Source organism: Piliocolobus tephrosceles, chromosome 14, assembly GCF_002776525.5.
Source record: "Piliocolobus tephrosceles isolate RC106 chromosome 14, ASM277652v3, whole genome shotgun sequence".
NCBI classification, from domain to species: Eukaryota; Metazoa; Chordata; class Mammalia; order Primates; family Cercopithecidae; genus Piliocolobus; species Piliocolobus tephrosceles.
The window spans coordinates 10,318,300-10,333,534 of record NC_045447.1 but is presented as its reverse complement, the minus strand read 5'-3'; the positions used below and the strand labels follow the sequence as shown (position 1 = coordinate 10,333,534).

Here is a 15,235-nt window from a genome sequence, read left to right as displayed (position 1 = left end):
CAGCCTCCTGAGTAGCTGGGATTACAGGTGCCCGCCACCATGACCAGCTAATTTTTGTATTTTTAGTAGAGATGGGGTTTCACCACGTTGGCCAGACTGGTCTCGAACTCTTGACGTCGTGATCCACCCACCTCGGCCTCCCAAAGTGCTGGGATTACAGGCGTGAGCCACCGCACCCGGCCTGGCTGAGGATACTTTTTAAGGTCAAAGAGAGTAGCAGAGGTGGAGTTCCTGGGAACACGGTCATGAGTGGAAGAGCGGGTTCGGAGGGAGGGAGTAGCCACTGGCTTCCTCGAGAGAGGGAAAGCTTTGGTGCAATATCGTTCCCCTGAAGTTTTGCTTATCTTTGCTTCCTTCCCTTTCATCACCCAACCGGGCAGGCAGGACAGGGCCTGAGGGGGCAGGGATCCAGTGGGGGCCTCTCTAGACTAACCCCAGCTCAGGACTCCCAGGGCCCCTTCCCTGAGGCCCCGCTGCCCCCAAGCCCAGGTTGGGGATCCCAAGCAGCACATAGGCAGAGCCAGTGAAGTCCCCGTTAGTCCTATTGAAAGCTCTAAAAGCAGCGAACCCTCAGTCCAGCCTCAGGTCAAGCATCCAGGGCGGCCTCAGCCCTCGTGGCTGAGGTGTGTGAGCCATCTCTGCGGACACTGTGCAGGGCCTACGATTCATCACTGCCTCCCAAGGATGCCAGTCAGGCCCCCGTTTAGATAACTGCTTCCCTACTGGACAAGGCTGGGACCAGCCATCTCGGCTCCGGAACCCCTGGCCTGGGCTGCTGGGTTCAATGGACAAAGACTATGATTAGAGTCAGAGGGGTGACCTCAAGGATAAGGCCAGATCCTTGCACTCTCTTTTTTTTTTTTTTTTTTTTTTTTGAGACGGAGTCTCGCTCTGTCGCTTGGGCTGGGGTGCAGTCGCCGGATCTCAGCTCCCTGCAAGCTCCGCCTCCCGGGTTCACGCCATTCTCCTGCCTCAGCCTCCCGAGTAGCTGGGACTACAGGTGCCAGCCACCTCGCCCGGCTAGTTTTTTTGTATTTTTTAGTAGAGACGGGGTTTCACCGTGTTAGCCAGGATGGTCTCGAACTCCTGACTTCGTGATCCGCCCGTCTCGGCCTCCCAAAGTGCTGGGATTACAGGCTTGAGCCACTGCGCCCGGCCGATCCTTGCACTCTCAATGACCCAAAGCACCAGGTATCCAGAGCAGCAGTGTGGTGCCTTCACGCCTCCACCCATCAGCCCGACTCACCCAGGACAGGGACTGTAGCCTCAGCACTCAACCCGTGTGCCCTGTGTGAGGTCTCTTCCCACTGCACTCACAGGAGAGGCAGGGTCCCTCTGGGGTCCGCTGGGGTTCCCCCCTGCAAATGAGGCAAGGAGCTGTCTCAAGGCCTCTGGAGCACACGCAGGTCCTGGCATGGGGCTCCTGCCACCCCACCCTCCTCTGGCCCTTAAAAGAACCAGGAAACAGTACATGATCTGTTGGAAAGAGGCCTTCATTCTTTCCTTTCTGTGGGCGTGAGAAGGGGACCACAGGACACATACCCCACCCTGGGCTCCAGCTGAGCAGGGGTGTCAGAGGTGACAGTTCTTCCAGCTCACAGGCCACCGGCCCACACACAGGGCAATCAGAAGAACGGAAGGGCACAAGGAGTGCTCGGAGGGAGTCGTTGTCCCTGCCAGAGGCGCCGCACTCCGGGAATGTCCCTCACTCTCCCCATCCTTCTGTCTTGCCCAATCCTGACCAGGGGCAGAAATCTTGCCAAGTGTTTCCGCAGGAGTTGCTGGCAATTGCCTCATCTTCCTGGTCTTGGCAAAGGATGAAACAGCCCACGCTAGAGCCCATAAATAGGGCCACCCAGGTAAGCCTCTCACTCGCCTCCACTCCTGCCAGGCCCATAGCCACCACAGCGCCTGCTTCCTCAGCCCTGAAATCATGCCCCTAGGTCTCCTGTGGCTGGGCCTAGCCCTGTTGGGGGCTCTGCATGCCAAGGCCCAGGACTCCAGCTCAGACCTGATCCCGGCCCCACCTCTGAGCAAGGTCCCTCTGCAGCAGAACTTCCAGGACAACCAGGTAAGGGGCCAAGAGGAGCACCTGCAGGCAGGGCCCGGGGAAGAGTGGGAGCAGAGGGGAGGAGAGGTGAAGAGACTCAGGAGGAGCGTTGGGCAGGACTCCAGGTTTCCAGGACGCCAGGAGTCCAGAGTCCAGGTTTCAGCTCACTCTGTGCCACCAGCATCTCTGATGGAAACCGTGCCCCTTCCCCCATCCCCACCCCCATCCCAGCCTGAACAGACTCCCCCAGGTCCACATCCCCTCTCCCATAACCCCCATTGCCCAAGGAAGGTGGGAACACTTTTAGTCCCCCCCGCACAGATGAGGAAACTGAGGCTCAGGAAGGCCCACCAGCCATGTGCCTCCTCCCTGCCAGACTCAGAACCGCCTCCTCCCGCAGGCCTCCCTTCTAGGCTGACGGCCTCCTGCTCCTGCCCCTTCACCAGTGCAGGTCCAGCCTGGGCCCTGCTGCCCAGCTAGAGGGGTTCGTGGTTCCAGGCTGGGCTGCTCAGAGGTGCCACAGGGACAGAGCTGGAGGGGTGGCTCCTAGGGCCATTCCTGGGCTGTGCCTATCATCAGTCCCCTGCAGTTCCAGGGGAAGTGGTATGTGGTAGGCCTGTCAGGGAATGCAGTTCGCAGAGAAGACAAAGCCCCGCTAAAGATGTATGCCACCATCTATGAACTGAAAGAAGACAAGAGCTACAACGTCACCTCCATCCTGTTCAGGTGAGGGCTGACATCTCCTGGGGGTATGAGAGGCAGACTGATATCACAGGCAAGGGATGGCCAAAGCTGAGGGATCCTGTCATTCACCTCACTGTTCTGCCCAGAATTCATCTGTGTTCATCCTTCCTGTATTCCTTAGAGCAACGTTTGTAGCGCATTTCCGTGCAGACACACAGACAGTGGTAGGGATGGACACGCACAGTCGTTAGAAAACAAGAGAGAGAGAGGAGGGGAGCCCGGGAGCGGGAGGAGGGGACACCGGCTCCAGCCTGGAACCCCACCCGGGGCCTTCATGGAGGGCTTCCAGGAAGGTGGTCTTAAAAGAGCCAACCTGCTTCAAAAGGAAGTGAGAGGTGTTCCCGGCAGGGGCCGGAGTCAGAGAGCGCCCCCTTCAGGAAGGAGCAAGCCATTGCAGGGTCGCCCTGAGCAGAGCTGCTGAGCAGCCTGGAGGGGCAGGCAGCCACACTAGCACGTAGCACAGTCCTCAGGCCCTGCCCCAGCGGATCTGCTGCAGAGTGGCTTAGAGTTGGCTGCAGGGTGGGGAGACTTGGTGGGGTGCAGCTTGGGAGGTTGGGAGACCAGCAAAAGTGAAGCAGGGCCATCACAGGTGGGAGAGAACAGGTGCAGGGTGAAGGGGCGGGGAGCCAGGGATCAGCCGTTCCCAGTGGGTTTCTTTCTTTTTGAGACGGAGTTTCACTCTTGTTGCCCAGGCTAGAGTGCAATGGCACGGTCTCAGCTCACCACAACCTCCACCTCAAGTGATTCTCCTGCCTCAGCCTCCCTAGTAGCTCGGATTATAGGCATGTGCCACTATGCCTGGCTAATTTTGTATTTTTAGTAGAGACAGGGTTTCTCCATGTTGGCCAGGCTGGTCTTGAACTCCCGACCTCAGGTGATCCGCCTGCCTCGGCCTCCCAAAGTGCTGGGATTACAGGCATAAACCACCACACCTGGCCTCCCCAGTGGGTTTCTGACTGGCAGCTGAGTGGATTGGGATTAGGGCATTTGTGGAGCAAGGAGCAGAATACAGTTAGGTTGGGGAGCTCAGCCCTGGGGTGTCAGGGGATGGGAAGTGGGAGGACTCAGGGATGAGGTCAGGTTTGACCCGAGAGGTAGAGGAACGGTTGGCACGGAGCAGGCTGGAAGTACCAAGGTGGACCCCAGGAGAAGGTATAGGAAAAGAAGCAGCAAGCTGAGCCCAGGGGAGAAATGCAGGGTTGCTGTGTGTGTGGGGTTTAAACCACCCGGGGAGGCAGCCAAAGGAAAGAAGGTCATGGGGTGCTGGAGGGTCTGAGCAGGGTCCAGGGGCCCCAGGCAGCAGACCGGGATGGACAGCCTGGGATCAGCTCAGGGGGAAGGCCCAGGCCCATCTCGGCTCGGGGGGGTAGGGCCCCTCCAGGTAGTTGGGGATGAGCCGTCACGGGTTGGGCCGGACTGAGAGCATCAGAACCCTGCTGCTGCCCTGGCCCCACCTTGTCCGGCACAGGAGGCCCAAGCCTGGGTTGTCTCCCGTCTCACCCACCCATCTCTCCCTCCCAAGGAAAGAGAAGTGTGACTACTGGATCAGAACTTTTGTTCCAGGTTCCCAGCCTGGCGAGTTCACACTGGGCAACATTCAGGGTGAGTCCTGAGTGAGGTGGGGCACTGAGCTGGGGCTCCAGGGGGCTGGGCAGGGACACAGACCTTCCTGCCCCTCCACACACACGTGTTGTATGGGGAGAAGCCCGTGCTGATTGGCTGGGGAGGGAGGGGACAGCTCCCTCCTCCCATCCAGGGCAGGGCTGACCCCTCACCGTCCATGCCTGCAGGTTACCCTGGAATAACGAGTTACATCGTTCGAGTGGTGAGCACCAACTACAAACAGTATGCCATGGTGTTCTTCAAGAAAGTTTCTCAAAACAAGGAGTACTTCAAGATCACCCTCTACGGTGGGTCCTCTCCCATCCCCTCGGGGATTGGCTCCTGATCACACTTAGTGGGAGGGGAGGCCGGTCCCCACCTGCAGGAAGAGGTCATTCCATAGACCCTCCATGAGGAAGGGATCTGAGGCCTCACCCACTCATTCAACGATATTTATGTGGTGTCTACCGGCCACTCACTGGCCATCTTGGTCACAGGGAGAACCAAGGAGCTGACTTCGGAACTAAAGGAGAACTTCATCCGCTTCTCCAAATCTCTGGGCCTCCCTGAAAACCACATCGTCTTCTCTGTCCCAATTGGTAATGGCCAGTCTGGATGAGGGGACGGGGACATGGGAACTGTTCAGGCGGGATGCTTCCCTACCAGGGAGGAGGGAGAGCAGAGACTCCGCCCTCAGCTTCAGTCACTGGAGCAGTGGACGGTCCAGGAGCTCCTTGGAAGCCACTCTGGGTCCAGGAAGACTGTGCCCCACCCCAGGGTCTATGGGACTCCCAGGGACCCGGGCCCCAAGTGCTCTTTCCTGGCAGTTTAGCCAGGGTCTGCCCAGATGAGGATTTCAGGCCCAGGCCCGAGTATCCATTTCTGAGTCTCACTGGCCTGACACCTCCGGCCACCCTCCCAGGCCCCCTTGTTCTGGGCCATCTCCCCCCACCCTCCCAGGCCTCGTCACCCTGGGTTTTGCTGTCCTGGCTGTCCTCCTTCCCCTGGGGACTTGCTCACCACTGACTTGGGAGCTGTCCTTGACTCCAGAGAGCCTGCCTTGGGCAGGAGGCTCCAGTCAGACCATTCGAGAGCCATTGGCCTCCCCCAGGCTGAGAGGCTGCCTGGACTAGGAAACAGGCAGGAGACCTGGGTGCCAGAGCAGCCTGGGAGCTGGGCCTCACTCAGGGCTCTCCCTCCCCAGGACTTTCTCCCATATCCCCTGCCCCGTCATCTGCCCCTCTGTTGCCCCATCCCTGAAAGGAACCCCCACATCTTCTGCAGCTGGGCCAGGTGGGGCAGGGGCTGCCCAGGGACAGTGCAGAGGACCTGGCAGTCAGGGATCACACACACTCACACACACACACACACACACACACACACAGCTGCCTGTTCTGACAGACGTTCTCTCCAACAGACCAGTGTATCGATGGCTGAGTGCACAGTGAGTGTGTCCGGGCGGCTGGGAGGGGGCTTGTGGGAGGCCAGGGTGCAGTGGGCTGGGGGTCTTGGGCCTGCTTTTGCTCTTCCCCCTGCCCCCCAGCACTGCTGCTGTCTTTATTCTGCTGTCCCCATCTCGGGTGCCTCCCATCTCCCCGCCCATCACCCTCATATCCACCTCTGTCCAGGGTGCCGCCAGCTGCCGCACCAGCCCGGACACCATTGAGGGAGCTGGGAGACACTCCCCACAGTGCCACCCACCCAGCTGCTCCCCAGGCCACCCCGCCGATGGAGCCCCACCTTGTCTGCTAAATAAACATATGCACCCAGGCCTCTGAGTCCACACTCTTTGACCCCTGGGCCTTTGAGGAAGGGGAGGGGCAGGGCGCTCCCACTGGCATCACTCCCAGGGTCTGCACTGCCAGGATGGAGCCCAGCGAACCCAGCCTGGGTGTTAGGACTGCAGAGTGAAGACACAAGCCCCCCGTCATCACCAGCAGCTTTGTGGCTGACTGCCCTGAGTCCTTCCCACGTGGTGTAACACCGCACTCCCTCCTGTTGTGACATGGAGCCCAGCCCCAGAGCAGCGGCAGTTCTCACATTCCCCTGCCTAGGAGGGTGCCCAGTCCATTGCAGACACGCTGGGCCACACCCCATCAGAGTGTAGCAGGGGCATGCGCAGCTGGAGGCCGTTCCAGGCAGAGAGGGTCGGCTCGGCAGGGGTGGTCCCTGCCCCTCTGCCGCCCACTGTGGGCCCCGTGGGTGAGGAGCCATGTCCATGCTAACCCCGTTTCAGAGCTCTGCCCTTTACCCCACACCTCCCCACCTGATGACATCCAGGACACGTTGGGGGTGCATTCTGAAGCCAGGGGCAGGGCCAGGGGGAAGTGAAGAGGGGCTATGCTGCCAAGAATCCAGTTCCCCAGGACTCAGAGGGCTCTAGGCCTGCACTCATCACTTGGCTGCCGGTGTCAGGCCCGACAAGCCCCTGGTCCCTCACTGGCCACAGAGGCAACCTCTGCAGGTCCGCGTCACACACAGGCACTCCCTCCTCAGCTCCTTTTCCCGGTGCAAGGACAGAGGCCAGAGTGGGTGGGGTTCTCCTGAAACCTCATGGACAGACACACCACCCCGTTCACCCTCGGCTGGGCTAAGGAGAGATGCTGGCACTATGAGCCCGCTCCAGCCTCGGACCCCAAGGAGCAGGACAGGCCTGAGACCCAGGCCCACCAAATGTTGCCAAAACCTCGGAAGTCTGGTCCAGACTCCCGGAAGAGGCCAGCTTGGGGCAGCCCAGCTTTGAGAGAGGGATGGGACTGTTCCCAAGCCCAGAGAGGCTCTGCGCTGAGAAAGGCACCCAGGGACTGCTAGCTGGCCGAGGCGGTGGACATCGCACCCAGAACGCCTGGCCCTTGGGCTCCAAGTGGAGCAGCAGATCCAGTTTCCTAGCTTGGCCCAAGCAAGGCAGCTTCCTGTCGCCCCCGGGCCTGCTGAGCCTTTCAGGATCAAACCCTTAGGGCCTAGAAGGTCTGTGTTTCCTTCCGGGTGGCCAGAGGTTTGAGTTTCCTATTGCCACTACTGAAAGAGGCAGGATGGCCAGGTGTGGTGGTTCACACCTGTAATCCCAGCACTTTGGGAAGCCAAGGCGGGTGGATCACCAGGTCAGGATATCGAGACCAGCCTGGCCAACATGGTGAAACCCCGCCTCTACTAAAAATACAAAAAAATTAGCTGGGCGTCGCAGCGCACGCCTGTAGTCCCAGCTGCTTGGGAGGCTGAGGCAGGAGAATCGCTTGAACCCAGGAGGCAGAGGTTGCAGTGAGCTGAGATTGCACCAGTGCACTCCAGCCTGGGCAACAGATCGAGCGAGACTACGTCTCAAAAAAAAGAAAAAAAAAAAAAGATGCAGGCAGACAAATATCTTGGCAGATGGGGCAAGTCCCCAGCGAAACCCCACCTCCAAGACAAAGACAGTTTAAAGCCTGAAAGCTATGCTACAACTAAAATCCATGGACCAGATTAAGACCCTGTCATCCTACTTGGCATGCTTTCCTCTGATTGATCCCCACCCTTCACCTATTTTACATTTTTACATATACCTCCTCATCCCTAATCTTTTTTTTTTTTTTTTTTTGGACGGAACCTTTCTCTGTCCCCCAGGCTCGAGTGCAGTGGCATGATCTCAGCTCACTGAAAGCTCCGCCTCCCGGGTTCATGCCATTCTCCTGCCTCAGCTTCCCGAATAGCTGGGACTACAGGCGCCCACGACCACGCCTAGCTAATTTTTTGTATTTTTAGTAGAGATGGGGTTTGCACCTTGTTAGCCAGGATGGTCTCGATCTCCTGACCTCGTGATCTGCCCACTTCAACCTCCCAAAGTGCTGGGATTACAGGCATGAGCCATTGCACCTGGCCTGTTTTTTTTTGTTTTTTTGTTTTTTAAATGACATGGAGTCTTGCACTATCACCCGGGCTGGATGGAGTGAAGTAGTACAATCTTGGCTCACTGCAACCTCCACTTCCCGGGTTCAAGAGATTCTCCTGCCTCAGACTCCCAAGTAGCTGAGATTACAGGTGCCCACCACCATGCCAGCTAATTTTTTTTTGTTTGTTTGTATTTTTAGTGGAGACAGGGTTTCACCATGTTGGCCAGGCTGGTCTCAAACTCCTGACCTTGTGATTCGCCCGCCTCAGCCTCCCAAAGTGCCTAATTGGTTTTTTATACTGTCATGCCCACCTCTGAGTGGTGCCTTTGTTTTAGGCTTTTTTGCATACTCACAAGCCAGTCAGCATGCATTCCCCATTCTAAGTCCAGAAAAGCCCAGGACCCAGCCACACTGAGGGAGAGACTGCCCAATTTGGGGTGCAGGACCACCCCCACATCCTCTCTTTGCTGAGAGCTGTTCTATCACTCAACAAAATCATTCTCTGTCCTCCTCACCCTTTGATTGGATACAGCGTATCCTCATTCTTCTTGGACTCAGGACAAGAGCTTGAGACCCACCAAGTGAGGGTACAAAGAAAGCTGTAACAGTAGTGGGGTTGCGGCCGGGCGCGGTGGCTCAAGCCTGTAATCCCAGCACTTTGGGAGGCTGAGATGGGCGGATCACAAGGTCAGGAGATCGAGACCATCCTGGCTAACACGGTCAAACCCCGTCTCTACTAAAAATCCAAAAAACTAGCCGGGCGAGGTGGCGGGCACCTGTAGTCCCAGCTACTCCGGAGGCTGAGGCAGGAGAATGGTGTAAACCCGGGAGGCGGAGCTTACAGCGAGCTGAGATCCGGCCACTGCACTCTAGCCCGGGAGACAGAGCAAGACTCCGTCTCAAAAAAAAAAAAACAACAATAGTGGGATTGAGCTGGCTCTGGAGCCACAGGCCAGAAAGGATAACAGGGCTGACATCTGCCTGGGCAGGGGTGTCACTGGCTGGGGGTTTTCAGCTGGTAGAATGACCAAGAAAAATCCTGTGTCACTATCACAAATCACCACAAACTGTGGGTTTAAAACACCACCTATATATTCGCTTTCAGTTCTGGAGGTCAGAAGTTTGAAACCAGTTTCACTGGGCAGAAATGAGTGTCCACAGAGCCGTGCTCCCTCCAGAGGCTCTCAGGGAAGCTGCACCCTGCCTTTTCCAGCTTCTCATGCTGTCTTCCTTGCACCCTTTAGCCTCTGGCTCCTTCCTCCTTCAAAGGCAGCGGAGCGTCAGCAAATCTCTTTCTCTGCTGAGGGCCTCACTCTCAGTCAAGGAGGGCAGGCTAGGCTGGGCACCATGGCTCACATCTGTCATCTGAGCATGTGGGGAGGCCGAGGTGGGAGGATCACTTGAGCCCAGGAGTTTGAGATCAGCCTGGGCAAGATGGTGAAACCCTCTCTCTATAAAAATAAAAATATTAGCTGAGTGTGGTGGTGGTGTACCTGTAGTCTCAGCTAATCCAGAGGCTGAGGTGGGGAGTTTGAGGCTGCAGGGAACTATGATTGTACCATTGCACTACAGCCTGGGTCACACAGCAAGACCCTGTCTCTAAAAAATAAAAAATAAAAAAAATAAAAAAATTAAGCTTTAAAAAGAAGGTGAGCCTGACCTGGATGAGAGACCATTCCCCAAAATTCTTTGGGTGTTGGTTCAGTGTCCTTCTTGCTCTCGCTCAATCTACTTCAGGGAGGAGAAGGCAGGGCTGACCATGTGCAAGTTAGTGGAGACCCTTACAGCAGACTTCAGACTCCACCATGCCCCTGCCTTCCTCAGGTAGAACAGTGAGGGTGGCTTCTGGGACAAGAGAGGATTCCACCCCATTGTCACTGTCTGGGATACACGCTTGGGCCTGATCTGGCATTGAGGATGGCCTGCCCACAGGGACAGCCAGTGTGAGACCAGGTCCAGGCTGCTGCAGCCATGAGATCTCCATGCACTATAGCTACTGGAGTCCCAGTAGGTGACCCCTCTGCCTAGAACGTGGGCCTAATTCTCAGCTGGACCTCTGGTCAGGATCATAGCTCTGGGTCCAACCCAGGGGTAACACTTGCCAGCTGGGTGACTGTGGGCAAGCCGCCCTCTCCTAGCTGGGAAGTGGAGTGTGGGATGACAGCAGCTGGGCCGATTATCATGAAGCCTTTCTTGATGAGCAGTCTGTGAAGCACTCTGCCCACGGCCCTCCACCCTCCACTGCAGCACCCACAGGAGGGGGCGGCAAACCTTTCCTTTATTGGAGAATGTGACACACAGTCCTGGGTGGGTTTGAGGTGAGCTTGAACTAAGGGTAGCCTCACCCCTGTCCTGCTGCTGTCCCAGTTAAAGGGCTCTTCCTAAAATAAACTATTCCTACTTCTCTTTATTAAAAAAAAAAATTAAATCTAGCCAGGCATGGTGGTTTACACCTGTAACTTTGTGGGGCCGAGGCGGGTGGATCACCTGAGGTCAGGAGTTCGAGACCAGCCTGGCCAACATGGTGAAACTAAAAATACAAAAATTAGCCAGGCATGGTGGCATACACCTGTAATCCCAGCTACTCGGGAGGCTGAGGCAGGAGAACTGCTTGAACCCAGGATGCAGAGGTTGCAGTGACCTGAGATCGCACCACTGCACTCTAGCCTGGGCGACAGAGGGAGACTCTGTCTCAAAAAAAAAAAAAAATTAAACTTTAATTTTTTTTTCTCTTTGACTTCTCAAAGTTCAACTTATAAAGGTAGCTCCAGGGTCCAGGCATGGTGGCTCATGCCTGTAATCCCAGTATTTTGGGAGGCCGAGGTGGGCGGATCACGAGGTCAAGAGATCGAGACCATCCTGGCCAACATTGTGAAACCCCATCTCTACTAAAAGTACAAAAATTAGCTGGGCGTGGCGGCACGCACCTGTAGTCCCAGCTACTCTGGAGGCTGAGACAGGAGAATTGCTTGAACCTGGGAGGTGGAGGTTGCAGTGAGCCAAGATCATTGTACTCCAGCCTGGCGACAGGGCAAGACTCCATCTCAAAAACAAAAACAAAAAAGGTAGGTCCAGGACGGGTGCAGTGGCTCACACCTGTAATCCCAGCACCTTGGGAAGCCGAGGCAGGTGGATCACCTGAAGTCAGGAATTTGAGACCAGCCGGGGCAACATGGTGAAACCCCAACTCTACTAAAAATAAAAAAAATCAGTCGGGTGTGGTGGCATGCACCTGTAATCCCAGCTACTCGGGAGGCTGAGGCACAAGAATTGCTTGAACCCGGGGAGAAGTTGCAGTGAGCTGAGATCATGCCACTGTACTCCAGTCTGGGAAACAGAGCGAGACTCTGTCTCAAAACAAACAAACAACAAACAAACAAACGTAGGTCTGCTCCAGGCCAAACTTTCTTTTTTTTTTTTTTTTTTTTTTTTTGAGATGGAGTTTCTCTTTGTTGTCCAGCCTGGAGTGCGGTGGTGCAATCTCAGCTTGCTGCAACCTCTGCCTCCCAGGTTCAAGCGATTCTCCTGCCTCAGCCTCCTGAGTAGCTGAGATTACAGGTGCACGCCATCACACCCGGTTTATTTTTGTATTTTTAGTAGAAATGGGGTTTCGCCATGTTGGTCAGGCTGGTCTCAAACTCCTGACCTCGTGATCCACCTGCCTCAGCCTCCCAAAGTGCTGAGATTACAGGCTTGAGCCACTGCACCCGGCCTCACATTTAATTTTTTTATTTTAATTTTTTGAGATGAAGTATCACTCTGTCACCCAGGCTGGAGTGCAAGGGCACGATCTCTGGTCACTGCAACTTCTGCCTCCCGGTTCAAGTGATTCTCCTGCCTCAGCCTCCCGAGTAGCTGCGACTATAGGGGTGTGCCACCAAACCTGGCTAATTAAACTTTTTTTTTTTTTTTTGAGGCGGAGTCTCGCTCTGTCGCCCGGACTGGAGTGCAGTGGCCGGATCTCAGCTCACTGCAAGCTCTGCCTCCCGGGTTTACGCCATTCTCCTGCCTCAGCCTCCGGAGTAGCTGGGACTACAGGCGCCCGCCACCTCGCCCGGCTAGTTTTTTTTTTGTATTTTTTAGTAGAGACGGGGTTTGACCGTGTTAGCCAGGATGGTCTCGATCTCCTGACCTCGTGATCCGCCCGTCTCGGCCTCCCAAAGTGCTGGGATTACAGGCTTGAGCCACCGCGCCCGGCCTAATTAAACTTTTTAAAAATTAATTAATTAATTATTATTTTTAAAGACAGAGTCTTACTCTGTCACCCAGGCTGTAGTGCAGTGGTGCAGTCATAGCTCACTGCAGCCTCGAACTCCTGGGCCCAGGTGATCCTCCTGCCTTAGCCTCCCAAGCAGCTGTGACTAAGGTGCATGCCACCAGGTCTGGCTAATTTTTTTGTACTTTCTGTAGAGACAGGGGGCTGAGTGGGTGGGGGTAGGGGTGAGGTGTCTCACTATGTTTCCCAGGCTGGTCTCCAACTCTTAGGCTCAAGCAATCCTCCCACCTCGGCCTCCCAAAGCGCTGGGATTACAGGTGGGAGCCATCCCGCCTAATGTTCCTGTTTCTCTTGTCCAGAGCTGGAGTCCGGCCTGATTCCCACCCACAGGTTGTAACCAATGAGCCCTAAGAGAAGCGCTGAAGACCAGGAAGGCCCAGATCCAGGGGTAGGGGTGTTGGGTCCTCTCCACTGGGGTGCAGGCAGAGAGGCGAGGAGGAAGGAGACCCTTCGTGACTCTCAGCGAGGCTGTGAAGAGGAATGTCCTGAAGCATTCAGGAGGTATGGAAACCCCGTTTCCAAGGCTGGGCCCAGTAGCTCATGCCTGTAACCCCAGCATTTTGGGAGGCCGAGGCGGGTGGATGGCTCGAGTTCAGGAGTTCGAGAGCAGCCTGGGCAACATGGCGAAACCCCTGTCTCCAAAAAATACAATAGCCGGCGTGGTGCACCCGCCTGTAGTCCGGCTACTCTGGAGGCTGAGGTGGGAGGATCGCTTCAGGCTGGGAGGCAGAGGTTGCAGTGAGCCGAGATCACCCCACTGCATTCCAGCCTGGAAGACAGAGCCAGATCCTATCTCAAAAAATAACAAGGAAACCCGTTTTCGATTTCGCCCACGCGGAGAGGCCAAAGCAGCAGATGGGCTTGGGAGGTCTCCCGCCCCTCCTCCTGGACCTCTCTACTCCTGGGCTTTTCCAGGGGCAGCACCGTGGTGGCCCCGCCCACCGCCCGGGAGACGGGCAAGGCGAGGCCGGCGGCGGAATGGGCGGAGTTCGACTGTGAGGCAGGTGGAGGTGGGACTCTGGCGGTGGGGGCGGAGTCTGGACGTGTGGCGGGGGCGGAGTTCCGGCTGGGGGGCGGGGCGGGGCGGAGCGGGAGCTGCGGGATTCCGGCTTCAGGGGTGGGGCCCCGGCCTCTGGGCGGAGATCTGCTGCCGCGTTCCACCCTTCCGGCCCGGTGTTCTATCCACCGCCTCCACCTTCCATCCGGCGCCGGCTTTCGGCGCGACGGTCGCCGCTTTCCATCGTCGCGCGGCCCTTCGGGCGCCCGAGCCCGTAATGTCGGGCCCCAACGGGGACCTGGGGATGCCGGTGGAGGCGGGAGCGGAAGGCGAGGAGGATGGCTTCGGGGAAGCAGGTGACCCGAGGGGGCTGCTGGAGCAACCTTGCTTTTTCAGGGCTGCCCTCCCGGGAAGGGGAATCGGGATGGGGTCTTGGAAGGGAACAAAGAACCCACCCCATTCTGCCCCGAGTGGGTCCGGAGTTGTAGGTGCTGTCTCGGATGCAGGGCGAGCACCCGCGAGCCGGTCGCCAGCTCCGTGAGAGCTGCGGGTCACCAGTCCCCTTTTACAGATGGGGAAATTGAGGCAGCTTCGGGGACACTCGCCCTTGTGGGCCTTGCTCCACCACTTCCTTCAGTCCTGGGGGGGAGACCGAGGCACCTGAGGGAGGCAGGGTTAAGCTTGGCCGGCTTGGCTTAGCGAAGAGGCCGGGCCGGGGCGTAGTGTTGGGGGGGCGCGGGGGCGTCGCTCTGCCGAGTCAGCATCCCCAGCCACCTGGCTTTGCTGGTGTAGCCTCACAGCCTTGCCAAATGTCAGCAGCTTACAGAGCAGCCTTTTGCGTGCTTACAAGTGCAGGGGTGGGGTGTGGAGAGAGAACCATCAGCTCCCTTCTCACATTCTTCAGCCTCAGTTTCCCCCTCTATAAAATAGGAATAATGATTAGCGTCTCCTGCACCGGGATGTGTCAGAATTAAATGCAAAAAATAAATGGAAAATGCTTAGCAGGTTCTAGCATGCAAGAGTTCAGTAAATGGTTATTGTCATTCTCTTTGGTAAAGATTGGCATGTTAACATACACTGAGGATTTAGTAAACGTGGTGTAAGTATGGCGCATGCTCTTTGTTTGGTTTGGGGTAACAGCTTTATTGAGCTATACAACTTACCCATTTAAACTGTACAGTTCAGTGGGCTTTTGTATATTCCCAGGGCTGTGCATCCATCACCACAATAGTTTCAGTTATGTTTGCATTGGGCAATGCTGTTGGGAGCATCAGGAAGAGCTTCCCAGGAGGTCACATTGAGTGGATGTTGGCAGACAGGACTTAGAACAGTGGTGTCCCAGGCAGAAGCAAAGGCTGGGAACTGGGAAGTACCCTTGACACAGATAAAGCCTGGCCTGGAGGGGTGTGGGGCACCTGCCTCCCCAATTCCTCCTCCCAGCCTGTATCCCAGGACACAGAATTCAAAATCTTGATAATAATGATCATCCACTAAGTACTTGCTGTGGCCAGATCCTGTCTGAACTCTTTTTTTTTTTTGGAGTCTTGCTCTGTTGCCCAGGCTGGAGTACAGTGTGTGATCCTGGCTCACTGCAACCTCTGCCTTCCGGGTTCAAGCAATTTTCATGCCTCAGCCTCCCAAGTAGCTGGGACTATAGGTGACTACCACGCCTGGCTATTTTTTTTTTTTTTTTTTTTTTT

The 15,235-nt window shown here is 56.5% G+C and overlaps 2 protein-coding genes across 2 annotated transcripts in view; both read left to right on the top strand.

The window, feature by feature from the left end:
- The first annotated feature begins 1,853 nt into the window (after positions 1 to 1,853).
- Positions 1,854 to 6,168, top strand: LCN2 (lipocalin 2). Its single transcript, XM_023217058.3, has 7 exons — positions 1,854 to 2,071; positions 2,640 to 2,776; positions 4,317 to 4,396; positions 4,585 to 4,704; positions 4,894 to 4,995; positions 5,814 to 5,840; positions 6,025 to 6,168. The coding sequence occupies exons 1-6, from the start codon at positions 1,934 to 1,936 to the stop codon at positions 5,831 to 5,833; spliced, it is 597 nt and encodes a 198-aa protein (XP_023072826.1). The 5' UTR covers positions 1,854 to 1,933; the 3' UTR covers positions 5,834 to 5,840; positions 6,025 to 6,168.
- Positions 6,169 to 13,602: 7,434 nt separating this feature from the next.
- The window catches only part of C14H9orf16 (chromosome 14 C9orf16 homolog), a 4,598-nt gene continuing 2,965 nt past the window's right edge, over positions 13,603 to 15,235 (top strand). Inside the window, exon 1 of the mRNA XM_023217056.1 lies at positions 13,603 to 13,891. Within this exon, the coding sequence (XP_023072824.1) occupies positions 13,813 to 13,891 (79 nt within the window). The 5' untranslated portion in view covers positions 13,603 to 13,812. The remainder of the gene's footprint in view (positions 13,892 to 15,235) is intronic.

Coding starts and splice junctions, on each gene's coding strand:
- LCN2 (XM_023217058.3), top strand. CDS start 1,934: ATGCCCCTAGGTCTCCTGTGGCTGGGCCTAGCCCTGTTGGGGGCTCTG. Junction 2,777..4,316: donor GTCACCTCCATCCTGTTCAG/GTGAGGGCTGAC, acceptor CTCCCTCCCAAG/GAAAGAGAAGTGTGACTACT. Junction 4,397..4,584: donor CACACTGGGCAACATTCAGG/GTGAGTCCTGAG, acceptor CCATGCCTGCAG/GTTACCCTGGAATAACGAGT.